General features: G+C 39.2%; 1 protein-coding gene across 1 annotated transcript in view; it reads right to left on the reverse strand.

Annotated features, from left to right (window-relative positions):
* CIP2A (cellular inhibitor of PP2A) overlaps positions 1–15,823 on the reverse strand; it is a 30,882-nt gene that overhangs the window by 14,186 nt on the left and 873 nt on the right. The window contains exons 2-13 of the mRNA XM_026112373.2: positions 14,655–14,802; positions 13,189–13,301; positions 11,725–11,819; positions 11,055–11,151; positions 9,986–10,108; positions 9,685–9,830; positions 8,926–9,001; positions 7,578–7,805; positions 6,908–7,067; positions 5,786–5,927; positions 4,914–5,013; positions 3,912–4,030 (exon numbers count right to left, since the gene is read on the reverse strand). Coding sequence (XP_025968158.2) covers positions 3,912–4,030; positions 4,914–5,013; positions 5,786–5,927; positions 6,908–7,067; positions 7,578–7,805; positions 8,926–9,001; positions 9,685–9,830; positions 9,986–10,108; positions 11,055–11,151; positions 11,725–11,819; positions 13,189–13,301; positions 14,655–14,802 — 1,547 coding nt within the window. The remainder of the gene's footprint in view (positions 1–3,911; positions 4,031–4,913; positions 5,014–5,785; positions 5,928–6,907; positions 7,068–7,577; positions 7,806–8,925; positions 9,002–9,684; positions 9,831–9,985; positions 10,109–11,054; positions 11,152–11,724; positions 11,820–13,188; positions 13,302–14,654; positions 14,803–15,823) is intronic.

Consider the following 15,823-nt stretch of genomic DNA (forward strand, 5'->3'; position numbering starts at 1 on the left):
CAAGTTCTTCCTTATTTGGAAATAATCAGGTCCAGCCAAATGCTTCCCCTCATCAGCTCCTTGATCCCCTACGTTAAGAAGTTGTCATCAATGCACTCCAGAAATATGGATTGCTTGTGCCCTGCTGTGTTGTCCCTCCAGCAGGTATCAGAATGATGTCCCTCCGTGAGGACCAGGGCCTGCAAACATGAGGCTTCTTCCAGTTATCTGAAGAAGGCCTAATCTACTGCTTCTTGATCAGGTGGTCTGTGGCAGACACTCACCACAACATCACCTATTTCAATCTGCCTGCTAATCTGAACCCATGAGCTCTTAGCTGGCACATCAGCCATCCCAAGGCAGAGCTCCATGCAGTCCCATTGCCCTTTCACAAAAAGGGCAACTCTTCCATCCCATTTTTATAACCTACCCTTCCTGAAGACCCTGTATCCACCCACTGCAGCACTTCAGCTGTGTAAGCCACCCCAACACATCTCCCTGGCACCAATGAGATCATAGCCTAATCATAGATTAGTAGTTTGCATGCAGACTTCTAATTCCTTCTCTTTGTTCCCTATGCTGTGTACATTATTATACAGGCACCCTCTTGTGCCGATTTCTCAGAAAGTATCAGAAAATGTTCCCCATAATGCAGTCCCATAGGCAATCCCCCCCCCCCTTTTTTTTTTTTTTTTTTTTTTTATAAAGGAGCACAGGGCTGAAGTGGGGCCAGTCCAAGCATATCTTGTTGATTGTGAGGTCCTTCCGGTTCACATTATTCCGCACTTTTTGCTGGCCAACCTGGTTTACCACTTCCTCACTTGTTTATTGGTCCATCCTTTCCCTCCCCTGTCATTCTCAGTTTAAAGCTCTCCTCACCAGGTTGGCTAGGCTGTTGGCAGAGAGGCCAACACTTTGCCAACTTGGTCAGGTGGATCTCATCTCTTCCTAGCAGTTCTAGATCCTCAGAGTCCGATGGCCATAGAAACCAAAACCTTGTTCCCAACACTAGGTGTGAGTCAACCAATTGTTGACTCACAGGATCCGTCCACTCTTCCCCCTCACCACAGCCCTTCCGCTTCACCAGTAGGATCAAGGAGAACACCATCTGGACCCCTACACCCTTGACCATTACCCCCAGAGCCACATAGTCACACTTGATACTTTCCAGGTCTTCCTTGGCAGTATTGTTGGTGCCCATGTGGAACAGCAGCAGGGCTAAAAGCCTGAGGGCTGAACGAGCCTCAGCAAACTTTCAACAACATCCTGAATCTGATCCCCCAGCAAGCCACCCTAGGTGACAGGTCATGTCAGCAGATGGGGGCCTCCATCTCCTGCAGCAGGGAGTCTCCCACTATTCATACTCACTGCCTCCTCCTGGTGCCACTGTGTAGCTCAGGCTCAGCTGGCACAGATACTTTGCTGGACAAATCTCCCAGCCCCTTGTCTGCTACAAGGGCACTGAATCTATTCTGTAGCTGCAAAACTTCAGGGGGAGCAGAAGCCTTCCTCCTGGTGTCAGGAAACACAAGCTCCCAGCCTTTGCTGTCACAGGAATCTCTACTTCCCAAGCCAACAGGCACAGACTCCACCTGCCTCTCCCTCTGGTACAGCTGGGGATATGGCTCTGGAAGCTGCAGGGTCTTGGAGAAGATCTGGTCATTTCCTTTTCATCACATCTGCTGCTCACAATCTGAGGACCTTCTGTATCTCCTTTACTTTGCAACAGTTTCTCAACAACTGCACATCTCCTGCAGGCTAGAAGACTATCTCCCTTAGCAAGAGGCACTAGACACTCCCTGCAGCTTGAGACCTGCAGAGCTGCATCTTCCTCCAGAAACTCCGCCTGGGTTGAGGCCTCTGACATTAGAGAAAGTTACTCCAGTGGCTGCTGAGGACCATGCCCTGGGACATTTTACCATCACTGCTGAGGAAGCATATGCTGCTTTCAGGAGTTGCTGGCCACTTTGTGCCCTGCTGCAGAAACTGCTGGGAAAAACTGCTGCATCTGTTGACTGCCTCTTTCAGCTGTGTTCTGAGAACCATGCTCTACAGAGCCCTATATGAGGGCTGCCCTAGTTCCTGCTCAAAGGGTGCCTGACCCTCCCCGATCAGGAATGGGCTAGAACAAAAGCTCCAAGCACCTGTTGATCTCAATAGCTGACAGAGCTTGTTAAAAGCTACTAGAGCTTGCTAGAAGTCATAGCCTCCAGTAGCTATCCTCACCCAGCAGCAGCAGGCACCCTGAAGTTCCTCAGAGGGCTCCTAGATAGCCCCCTCCACCTCCTCCCCCTGGGGTGGATCTCAGACAAATTCCCCAGAAGATTAAGATCTTGAAGCCGAGCCCAGAAACTGGTCTGCAAACTGCTCAGCAGTCTGTTAGCTGCACTCAGAGCATTTCACATAATGCTTTGTCCTAAACTAGGTAGTGTGATGTATCTCTAAAAACCAATGAAAATTTCATCTTGTCAGAAATTACCTAATATTTGGTACTTGTCTTTCCTTATCTGTCCATGAACTCTCAGTATCACAAACATACAGTTCATTTGCTGATACCCTGGGAAAGCATGCAATAATAGATTGTTTATCTTGCCAGTAAGTGTTGCTTCTAGTACCAACTAGTGATGAAAACTCAGCTTTTTCTTATCTTCTCCCAGGCTCTTCTCATTAGGCCAGCATGCAAATTATTTCTGCTATCCTGAATTAAGGTAATCACTTTTCTCTGAGAATTGCCGCATGGTTTCACACTCAGCTGCCATTGCAGATGTCTTAACAGTTTACTTGCTAGCAGTTTTTGAATTGCCCTTTTTAACCCCATTTTAGAGTAGCTTTCAGAATTTATTTTGCACGTAGTTTATCATGTTACATTCATTTACTTGAAAAAGCAAATATTTCACTCTTGACATCTATAGCTAACTAGATGCAAGTGCTACTGAAATATACTACTATTTGATAATCACAGCAGCATCAAGGTTTTAAGAATGAAAGTAGAATTTTAACAGCCACATTTCTAGGCTTTTATCATTGTTGTCAACACTGCCTTTTTTCAGATTATGGCAGAAAGGAGTGCAATGCCCTAGTGGGTTTTTTTTTTTTTGGTAGTTTCTGTATGTACCATCATCTTTGAGCTTTCTCAAAAACAACAAGAAAACCACAATAAAACAAATTATGGTTTGGTCAAATCTTTCCCATCCCCCCCAAAAGAAGTAATTCAGGCACTGTTCTGAGTTAAACCCAATACATTGCAAATCCTTCACTCCAAGAAAGCAGTTCAAATGCCAAAAAGACATCTGACCTGCAAGTCCTTTGAAACAATTCCCACTTTTGCTAACAAAAAGGGAAGCAGTTTCAGTTCTTCTTCTAGGTTGCAAGAAGTGTGCTACTACTTTAAGCTAGGCTTTTCCTGTTCTATTACATTTACAGAAACATGGACTCCATCAAATAATTTTTTCCAATGTTTTATTTCCCCTCTTTAGGAAACCTTAAATCCTGCTTGAACTGCTATCCTGCTTGTACCTTATCCTAACTGCTCTTTCTTGGAAAAGACTGGAAGAGGGTAAACAAAGATTCAGCTTTAGGAACTGAAGAACAACATGTCTGACAAAGTTTGTAGAATCCTCTGATAATCAAGGTATTAAATGCACTCCAAGTAGAAAGCTCCAAGAACAGAATTCAGACCAGTCAATCCTGAGGGACAGAATTAAGTCACTACAATGCTCACTAATGATTTTAACTCATTAGTGCCAGTGTTTGCACTACTTCCTCTGACCCCAAGAATACTGCTGTCTCTATAACCGGAGATAAAAAGGAAACAAGAAAATTTCTGTAGAGTTTGTTACAAATGAATTGAAAATAATATGCCAAGAAACATGAGAATCCCTACAGCCATAAAAGTGTCAAATCCTACCAAACTATCACAAAAATAAACTTACACTATGGCAGGAAAATCTGGTAAGGGTGCTGCCTCAAACAGTATTCGGAGTCCAGCTTGCACTTGGTCTCTATGGTCTGATGTTAAAGCAAACGTCAGAGGGGATATCAAGCGCTGATCCTAAAAAGAAACTACTTTGATCAAATACAACATAAGTCAACAACAAGAAAAAAAAAGGTCACAATACACCAAGGCCTATTAGCACAGAAAAGCTTTATTCAAAACTGAAGCTTTCCAAAGTTTACCTTTCTAAGTTTCTGAAGCCTGAAGTCAAAGAAACAGAAATGATTTTAAAAATAGTTTATACTTGGGGGTATTATAAACTTGTTTTCCTATTTAAGTCAAGGCAACAGATAAAAGACTACTTAATTCCTTTAAGCTTTGAAGTACTGGATTTTAATGATATAAAAAGTCATAAGCTTAAGATATTGTTAGAATTTACAGCGAACCTTGGAACTCTCATTACTACCCATTAAATTTCACAATACTATCCATTTTTGAAAGAAACCCCCCTAGAACAATATGAAATATTTGACAGACTGAATAAATTTTCCATGTACAAAGTGAATTGTTAAGGTATCATCTGACCAATAGCTACCAGAAGCTGTTTCATCTATGTGAAGTCATAAATTGGGTGGATATGCTTAATAGTAGCCAACACCACAAATCATTGAAATATGTGGTTGTGATAACTTTTTTCTAGTTTACTACCTTTAAAACGCAGTCCTAATATGGTCTTATACAGATAATCCTTACCGAACAGCTGAATATAATTTCACATGCATTACTGAAACATGCAAGTGAATTGAGTAAAAGTAAACTGCTGTTATTTTAGAAGAATTAACAATGGAATAACCTTCAAAAATTGTGCCCAGGGGACTACATTTCTCTGAAAGTTTTACCACTTCAAAGATATGCACATAAAACATTCAGAATTAAAACTACTGCAGTGCTATGACACTCTCCCTCACAGATATGTTTTAAAAGAGGTTTCACATCATACCTGTAAAATTTTGTAGAAGCTGACTTCCATACTAGGTACCTCCTGCTTAAGTCTGCTCATAAGATCAAGTGTTTTCAAAATAACATCAGCAGCAAGCTTGCTTTTAACACAAATAGAAAAGCAAAGTGGGGGAAAAAAAAAAGAGAGGTAAAGTGAGATTTGTCAGATCAGCACTGATAAATAAATTCAGTCGATCTACAAAACAGACAGATACCTTACTCTCCCCCCCTGCCCCCCCCAATTAAACATGTCTAGCAAGGCACCGATGCCAACACCAGAAGACATTACTCAGTTCCTTGAACATGCTACTGAGCTTCCACAGCATACTAAGGGCAGCAACAATGAAGCTCAAAGAACATTTTCAGCTTGAAAGTGGAGAGGGTTTAATCCCAGGTCAATTACATTTCACTATTAGTTGGCAACATAAGCGTGGCAACTAAAGGCTAGACTACATTCTAATTAAACTGAGCTGAAGTGGTTTATATGCCTTTAGTGTGCTATTTTTTCCACACACTGATGTATAATATTTCTGAATCAAATTGGGAAGCAAGGTATCATGAGCATTTCAGGTAAGCTTCAACTTGGACAAGATTTAAGTACAGCATATGAGGTTTAAGATCACTTTTCCACATAAGTGGAACCTAACTTACCCCCAAAACAATACCAGAACATTTAAGCTAGGTTTTCTTACTGAGCTGGCCAGCAACTCTTTTGCCACAAAAACACCACATTTGATTCAAAAATAATACTGAGTTACTTTTATTTAAATGGTACCTTCGACTAGAGTATGATTTCCTTTGAAACTATATCACCACTCACATGCAAGTGTTGCTAAATTAGATTTTAGATAAACATGATTCTAGCGTGCTCACCACAGCTCAGAGTTCACTACTTTTGTCCCAAAACCAGTATCAACACCACTATAGATAAACTGGTGTTCTATTAGAGATGTGCATCGGCTGGCACTCAGCTCCTTTGAGGCATGCATTTTCAGTACGTCATCTCCACACAGCAGTTGACTAAGTTAAGAATAAAATTTAATATATCCATCTGTAAGTACTGGAACATAAGGTTATATTATCTAATAGTAAAAGACACAAGCTCATATATTGAAACATAAGACCCTCCAAAAATGCTTTTAAAAATCCAACTCTAAGCCACTTAACAGCCACACTTAATACACAAACCAAGTAAGCTTCACTTTTCAATGAAAATGCATACCTATTTGGAAACAGAAAACTGGAGGACTAGGGAAATGCAACAGTCTATAAAGTCATGAGTGACACAAGATGAACAGAAGCAATCAAACAGTTAATCTCTAATACAAGAACTGGTTATCTAGCTGAGAGCTAATAAAGAGACTTCTTCACAGAAATCCATTTAGGACTGTCTTGCAATTGTGCCCTCCCTGCTACAGGACACTGTGGACATTAAGTTCAAAAAGGCAACCGGACAAAAATCGTAGAAGCAGAGAAAAAGAGGAATAAGAAATGCAGTTTCCCAAATAACTCATATCTGGAAGCTTGAAAATGACTGAGTAGTAGCACCACATTTGCCTTCTCCCCATGCTCTTCCCTAGATCTGGCCACAGTCAGAGACAGTATGTTAGCCTAGACAGGCCAGAAAGGCCACTCTTATATCCTAATGAAGGAAACCCCTTTACGAATAGAAGAATGTAAAATGGTATCATTTCACATCTATTTTTCCTTACATTTCTCTGATTTGAATTTACACCATATTTAGCTGGGGACTTTATACTGTTGAACAGCGCCACCACATTCTATCTTGCATCACTGTATTATTCAATTATTTCACAGCAACTGGAAAGCAGCTTAAGGTCCTTCAGGATGACAATCCTAAGCCAAATTATGATGTTGACTGTCATTAAAAGCTATTAAGCAACTCAAGATGGGCATTTCCTCTAACATCTTAGAGCAGCAGATCATAGTTAAAGAATAATTAACTAACTGCCAATAGGCATACAAAAAGGATATTTGTCAGAACGCTAATAGCCTTGACCATTCTTTCACACTTTTTCTTCACTAATAGCTCATCCACAATCTGTTCTGGCATCTGAAGATGATCAAGGAGAACAGGCAGCAAAAGATCCACAAAGTGTTCTGCTGATGCACTGTTGCCACTATTAATAACATCCTGTAACAAACAAAATTTATGTCAATATTTAAAACCACAGAACAAGAAAGCCTATTCTACCCTTCTTCCACCAACCTGTCTTCTAGCTTTCCCAAATCCTTGCTGTTTCAGGTTTGTTTCAAGACTGCTGATCAGTATCACACTGGAGGAAGTTTAACAAAGAGCACAGAATCAGGAGAGACCTCCTCACTAGTCCTAACAAAAACAGCTCTTCACTGACACTTCTGTATCCACCTAATTACTTAATTAACTGCCATACCTTCCACTTACCTTTCAGCATAGATCTACTTTTTAAAACATAGTTTGTCTTTAAAAGACAGCTGTTTTACAGCATGTGGAATTCTAGAACAAAAAGAATTATACTTCAGATATATTTTTACATGCTGTTTTTCAAGTAAAACCACAAAGATGGATTAACATTTTAACTGTAAAAGCAGTTGTTCAGAAATCAATTCAAACACATAAAATATAGCTGCTAAGAGGCTATTTAAACTCTATTAGTTCTGGTACCTCAAAAATCTCCTTGAACAGCTGCAAAGCTAGAACTGCACAGTCTTCAGAGCCTTCCAATGGTTGGTTTGACAAGTGCACCAATGCAACAGATGGTTCAAAAGTCTTTGAGTGAGCCACAAATCTGGTATTTCCGGAGACTGGCAAGCCAGAGGGTTCCAGTATTGCCTGCCGCAAAGTATGACGCAGTTTCATCACAGAACAGAAGGCAAGTAGCAGTTCTAAGACCTGTGTGAAGCAAAGGGAAGAGTTTAAATATTTTAAAATCAAGTACTTCTACAGAAATTGTAACGCCTATAAAAAAATCTAAAGAGAGATTTAAGTTCCAAGCAGCTCCCCTTGGCATGTTGAAGAAGGTTAGCCAACAATACTTTGAAGGATAGTTTTCCTTCCTGAAAGTCAAGTCAGCCACAGAAACACAGTTCGTGGGACTTGTAAAGATGAAGCTTGTCACAGTTAGGTTTCTAGGCAGCAACATTTTTTTTTTTTAAAATATATATAAGGAAGTGGTACACTGAAAACTATCAGCAGTAGAAATGCCTCAGCATGCAATCTGAATGAAGAAAGCTACAGAGGGGAAAACATTCTGAGGTCTTAATGGATGTGTATGTGCACATTCAGAGAGATGAAGACAAAGGTCCCCTAGAAAGCTTCATCCTCAATATGCATTTCTAAAATCCACCCCCCCAACTTCCTCCCCCCAATCACACATACACAGGAGTATTAACATTTACCATTTACTATGAGTTGAAATGCATTCATTAAAAAAGTTTAAGATTTATTTCATAGATATATTCAGCCCAAGTATTTTCAGGACATTTCATATTTTAATCTTCAGCGACAGATATCAAATGTGTTTCATTTACACAAGGAGGCAGTGAGGCAAAGGTAAACCACTTAATTCAAAGATGCATTGATTTGTTCAACTGCTACGAGTGAAGCAACTTACGGTTTCTGAAACTAATAGCATGGTTTCATGATCATTAGTTCAAAATCTGAGGAATATTAATTCAAGCTTTGGCCAGCCCAGTGAGGCACACACCATTTCTGGTACAGTTCTGTGCGTTTTTTACTAGTCAAAGCAGAAAAAGGTGCTTATGTTGGCCTTTTGTCTTTATGCCAGTTGTCTGAAAGCAGACATACAAACAGCCTCTGCAAAGTCAGCCTGATGGCCTTTTGAACAACTAAAAGATTTATAGTGGATCCATGCTGACTTCAAGACTCTTAAGTGACCAACAATTTATTTCATCATCAACTCCAGTACATAAGAAACCTGCTTTTGACTACAAAAGTGGAACCAGATTAGGAAGTATAAGCAATTAGCTTTATGCTGAAAAAGTATAAATACCTTAGATGATGAATCAGGATCCCTTCCATGAAGGAGATCTAATACTTGCCCAAGGCATGAGGTGAAGTGCTCATATCTACAGCATACATAAGATTTATACCAAGTGATAAATGTAAGTGCCATGTTCCCCTTTTCATCCCCAAACACTTCCAGTACAGATTTGACAGTCTTGATAGTTTACACAGATTCAATAACGTAATTTCTATTCAGAGGCTAAACTTTAAAAATACTCTAAAAATGAAACCAAGTTCCTTAAAATAAACCAAGATTTTTCCAGCTGTTTTTGCTATTAGAGATTCAGATCTAGATTCAGCAACTAAATTCTACCAGCTGGATTTGCAAAACCACTAGTCAAGCATTCCACATAACTACTCTGTAGTGCCCTTCACTAAAATTATTACAACTTGGACAATATTATTTCATTTCAAAATACTGTAGGCCTGTGAAACAGCAATGTAGCTATTCATCTAGTTGTCTGACCACCAATACTGGCCAGAGAAATATAATTACTGGACATAACCACTAAACAATATTCCTTAAGTGACAATGAAAGAACAAATTTTGGTTCACTCTACTTCTGTGTGAAATTGGTAACACAAGAATTCCTTTAGTTTCCAAGATAAGATGCTATAGGCAACTAGTAACATTCAAGAAGCGCCTAGGAATTTTCTTCCAGGGTTTTGTTCAGAATACAAATGGCACGCAGCCCAACAAAAGCTTAGGAAGAAAATCCTGCATTTCTATAAAGTGAAGTTATACCTGGTAAGATAATCTGCAATTTTGGGGTTCTTCAGAAGATCCACAAGTAGATCAACAGAGTATTTTCTTGTTAGCGTACCATCTCCATTTACAACAATATTGAATATTAGCTGAAAAGTCTGATGGATATTTCGAGCATGAAAGAGCTGAAATGAAGAAGAAAAAGTTACATACAATGCACATACTTACCTTGCACAGGTCTCTTATTAAAACTAGCTGGAATCACAATCTGATTTGGCCATGGTGGCTATTAATTTTATCTATAACTTAACAATAGAATAGACTTCAAAGCATCACTTACTTTTTCTCCTACTTCTTCATTTAAAGTAAGGCTTGATAAAACTGAAAGTGCAAACACAACCATAGTCAAACTACTATGGGCCAGGAAACTTATCAAGGTACGATAGAAATTCTTCACATTATTCTAAAGCAGGAAAGAGAAACACAGGCATTACAGATTTTATTCCATTCCGTAAACACACCAGACTTACAGCTAGTACACACTTTAAGTGACACAAATCATGAATAATGATACAAGAATCTTAGAATGATAACAAGCTTTCTGGGAAGTCTATTTTAGTGTTCTGCTAATGTACAACTACTTGGGGGCTGATGTCAATGATTATATCCTCTGTTGAATTTGATCATTGGAAAATTAAAAGAAGGAATTCCATTTTTTTGCTGAAACATCCCTGCAGAGAGAAAGCCATCACTGAAAAGTGACCTCAACCCCATCTCCTCTCTGCTCTGTGCTCAGATTTGAAAAAGTTTCTCCTCCTTTTTTGTCCTTCTTCCAAGAAAAGCACTCTACAACATTTCCTGCCATGCAGATGAAATTGTATTTCTTAATTACGAGTTATGTTTGCAACAATTAATGAAGAGATGGGAACTGAGCAGCTGAGATATGGATGTGTATTTGAAAACCTCTGGAGCCCTGACCTGACATCAAGATCAGTGAGAATTAGTGGATTTATCTTTTGAAAGATAACTCTCTCTTTCTCTGTCCAAGTTACTACTGCTTGCCAGAAATCCATCCAGTCTTTAGGTTGACATTTAGTTTTTCTGAGGAAGAGACACTCAAATTTTAAGTTCACCTTTCACTCATAGAAAAGAGTTGCAGAAACAGCATGCTTAATGTGAGCTAGTGTAACAACATAGCAATGCACAGAAAGAAAGAACATCCAACTTCCTGTTCTTCTGCAGATTATTCACTCCAGTTTGGGAGAAACAACCATAGCTCTTGAAAACAAACAGGTCAGGATTGTTATTGCTACAGAAAAGGTGCATAAGAAATACAAAGTTAACTTCCCAGAGTTAAATAACTCTAGTTCTTAACCCAGAGAATCATGCCACAAAAACAAAGTTCTTACCAAAGACTTTATCTGAGTTTGAACAGATAAGTTGTGACGACAGAGGTTTGCCAGGAGCCCTAAACATGGTATCGTTAACTCATCTTCAGGGGATTGGCTAAATAAATAAATAAAATAAAAAAATCCATAAGTTTAAACAAATCTGTTTATATTAAAGTATCCAGAATTTAATTAAAACAAATATGTGGTTTTGAGTAAGATACCATTCCTCCAAGCAAAGTAAAATGTACATTTGCAGTCCCCATAGAGCTGACAGCTTTTAATTGAGCATAACAGTAAAAATAAGGTCCTGATTTTACTGCAAGCACTTTTAATAGTCATCAGACCTTTCACAAGATGTTTGCACAAAATTCATATTATCATAATTCTGCTCCTAATGGCAAGCATGAATTTTCTCCTCACTTTTGTCTTTGTTAGGCCCCATTTTTGGATTGGGGGAGGGGGCAGGGCCTAAGATGCCAATTCAAACTCAGCCTCTGAAAGTCCCATAATCACTCCATTTGACAATCTGTAACAATGTTTTTAAAGAAAAATCTCTGGTAACTTCAGAGCAAATATGTCACAATTCATTCTAGACACCGGATTAGTACAACAAGCTAATGATCTTGGGAAAATTTAGAAACTTAGCTACATATTTCCCATAAGCAAAGACAACCAAGTATACACTTACACATGATGCATTAGAAATGAAATTAATTCATCGATGTTGGCACCAGCATGAAAAACTCGAACGTTGTAGGTTAGCCTCTGCAACAGCTGAATACTCTGAGGAAATAAAAGTTATTCACATTTGTCAATGAGATGCTATAGGAAAGATGTATGTTTCAAGTACAAAAGGTATTTTCCTACAGCTGGAACCAAAAAAATAAGTAGCAAGACACTACAGCTAAACTCATTTTCACACTCTGCAACATTAACTTTAAAGTTACACAAGCTGCTGCAAGCACACCGAGTACTTTCCTGCTACATTGATCCGCACATACAGAAGCACAAACAGATTAATAAGGCTTTATTTTTACAGAGAAGTTACTTTTCTTGCCCATCCAATTCTCTTCATTGCCTGGTCAGCAAGTTCTCCATTCGATCAGCTAGAAAGGGGCTTTGTCCTATTGAAACATCTAGAAGCTTCACCAAAACCCAAGAAACACTTTACAATCTATTGCAGAAAGTTTATCTACAATCTCTCTCCCACTGACAGGGCAAGTCACCTAAATCCTTAAGTTCTCTGGTACTCCCAGTGCTTTGTTAGATATCTAGAACATGAGAAAAGAACAATGGAATGAGTAAAGAACACTGGATGCTGAATTAATTTTCCACAGATCAAGGGTAACAGAATTGCTAGCGAATTCGTTTGCTGCTTTCCCTCCCCAGAGAAGAGATGTGATCGGGGTAATTAACAAATGGTAGTCAACGAGCACCTGCTGAAAGCTCAGAGCCAGGTATAAGAAGGCCTGTACATACTTAAAAACACAGGAATTTTTGCCAGAACTTTACTGATCAATGCACAGAAAGGACAAATGAAAGTCGGTGAAGTCCGATTCCGAGACATTGTGCTTTGACTGAAGAATCAACAATGTGTGCACTTGGCTCCTAAGAGAGAGCTTCCAGAGCACAGCCCTTTTTTCACATTCACTGTCAGATATCCCCAACCAGAGGGAAGGGGGCATACCGGCCCAGCAAAACTTCAATGAGAACTGGCAGCCACAGCTTCCCCTTCACTTCTTTAACTTCAGCAACCTCCTATCAATGCACTGACTAGAGAAACAATCTTCAGATTTTTGTTATGGACAATATTAGGAAAAATAACTAAATTTATCTCAGAATAATTGGAAAATAAGCTTCCAAGCTCCCAGGCAACAATTTCTTGAAGTAGACACTTCTAGTTTCAAAAAGCAGTTGTTTTTGTGAATTAGTGAATGAGAAGTGCAAGCAAGATTAAATAAAGAACAAACACTGAACTCTATGTGGTGTTAAAATCCTATCATACTAGTCTCAGACAGCAAATAAAATATGTAGCTTTGATCAGGTTTCCCTCAACACATTATTTCAGGTAGCGCCTTTAAAAAGTTATTGTATGCATACAGTATAATATTTACTGTGCAACAAAGTATTATTAAGCACGAGTTCCAATTACCTGTAATAAGACTGGATCGCTAAGATTGGTAGAACTTCGACGAACCACCCCTGCCAGCACACTGGTTAGATTGTAGGTATCCTGAAGAGCTTCTCTAGTCTCATTGTCTAAAGCTAGAATTTAAAAGTATTATTAATAAAAAAAAACGCTATGTAATAGCAAAAGTAACAGTTATATTAGTCAGTGATATAAGCAGAAGCCAGGAGAGTCAAGGCCTTGGACAAGTTTCTTGAATACATTTCACAAGTAATTACAAGTAAATCACAGCTCCTGTACATTTGCATCTCTATCTCATGTCTTATCTTACACATAAGTGAAACACCAGTACTTCCCTTAAGATGCACGGTCACTGAGGGAACTGCCCTCCGCTTACCAACAAAGTTTTAAGTCTATTTGAGATCTTGAGTTCTGCACACTTAAATCTTAACACCAACAATTTTAGTTTCCTTGCTTCATGCTCAAGTGGAAAAGTAGATTAAGACTGGTATCTTGATAGTTACCCAGCGATACCATCAAACACAAAAAGCCAAATTCTGCTTAGGCAGTCCAGGAAAAGGAGGAGCAAACAAGGATGACAAATCAGTTTGAGGAGGACTGCATCTTAAAATTTTCCCAACCTGACAGATGGGGGCAAGGGCAAAACAGCAACAAATCTCCTTTCACACTAGCCATTTGGAAGAATTCAAAGGAAGGTTGAAAGAGGCTAGGAATCAAGAATCAGATCAGATAAACAACAGGCCATTCTAAAGGACTCAAATCCCCCCAAACCATTCACACATGATGGAAAACTCCAGAGAGTGAGGCAAATAGTGAATCTTTCACTATATATGTAGCCTATATGTGTGTTATGGTAGGCACAGAGCTCCCTAGACAATAAAGTCCCACTTCTGTGAAATGGAAGGAAAAAAAAAAAAAAAATCCAGAGAAGCAAATGAGTGGCACTAGAGCCCATTCCCTAATCCTTGGCACATGGGCCAGCCAAGGGCATTGGAGACGCTGAACTGCCACCTAACAAGTCCCTCTGGAGAGCTGAACTGAGGCTATGACAACTGATGTATCATGCTTTCTCCCTCCCTCTACATCCCCTAGGCAGATTTCTTCACTTCTTGAAAATACTATCATTTTTATGCTTGGAGAGGTGAGAAGGGGAATCAAGGAACCCCCCCCCCCCCAAGAAAGTGATTCCTCAGCCTGCCAGCAAGGAAGCAAATTCTGGCAAGCACAATCATTGTTTTTTCCCCCAGGGAAAAACTCCAAATCTACTTCTAAAGGCAATTTAACATCCCATCTAGCCTTGCATGTAAAGTAGGGTGTCAGTCACTCAAAGAACATCATTAAGATGAAAAACATTTAATTTTTCACTGCTTATGCTTTTTATAGGAAATCGATCACACACCACAGATCCAGCACCTGTCTTGCCTTTCCCTTCTGAGACCCAAGCTAAAAAGTTAAGATACAAAACTTACCTAGCTGTGATAGCAAAGTAACCACAGACAAGGTTAGAGAAGGCTTTGTATTAGCATCCTCAAGGAGTTCTACTAGGCAAATAAGACATTCACTTGGCAGAATCTGGTTTGAGGCAAATAATCTCGTAAGCTTCAGTCCAGAGATAACCTGAAAAGGAAAGGGGGGGGGAAAAAAAGCAAGCCATACATGCATATACTTGTGCGCACACAGACACACATTCCCCCCTCCCCCCCCATTCAAACAGTTACTTATCTGCAACAAGTTATTTAACACAAAAGTCAAAGCATGCAGTTGTATTAGAATTAAAAATCTTCTGCCATATAGGACAAACAGAATAAGTGCCATTCTAATAGTGCACTCATGTTCGCATTTGCTGCTGTCTCTAGCTCAGATTTGTTTCTAAAACAAAAAACAACAAAAAATATGCTTTTCATTTCTGTGCATATGTCCCCTTTAGTCTTGGAAAACACCTAGCTTATGCTGTGGTCTTTTACATTTATAACAGAGGGGAGCTTCTTTTGTTTATTTGCTTGTTTACTTGTTTTGTGGCAGCTACTTCAACAACATTATTTTCAAACTAATAGCTTTAGCAGAACAACACTTTGCGTTTCTTCACACATTCAAGTGAATTCATACCAGAGGCTTACTTTTCCCACATACATTTTAGGACAGATAGAAGATGGGGTTTATCTATTTTGAAGGAGTAAGCAGACATATTCCTCAATACAAGCATTTAATGATTAGCCTTCAATCAGTCCCACAGACTGTTCTATAATGAAGAGGACTGGAGTACAAAAGTATTATTCTGCATGAAAATAAGCAATAACAGATAATGCTGCTTTGTGAATATACTGTAAGACAGAAAACAGGAACGTCTTGAATTCATGGAAGCCATATAGGAAGATGCCAAAAATTACACACCCACACATCAGTACAGGTAGATGTAAGTTGCATGTGCTTAATAGAGCAACATAATGTTGTTTATGAATATCTCTGGTATACATCTTCACAGTAATTACCCCAAACTCAGCTAAGCTGAATACTAGTTGCTACATTAACATTTTAATTAAAAGACACCCCTATTTGAGAATGGTATCCTGCAGATTTGGTGACAGATCTTCATTCGGTATCTCTATTTTTCATCACACTAGGCATACCTACTGAGACA

This window comes from Dromaius novaehollandiae, chromosome 1 (genome assembly GCF_036370855.1).
Source record: "Dromaius novaehollandiae isolate bDroNov1 chromosome 1, bDroNov1.hap1, whole genome shotgun sequence".
In the NCBI taxonomy this organism is placed as follows: domain Eukaryota; kingdom Metazoa; phylum Chordata; class Aves; order Casuariiformes; family Dromaiidae; genus Dromaius; species Dromaius novaehollandiae.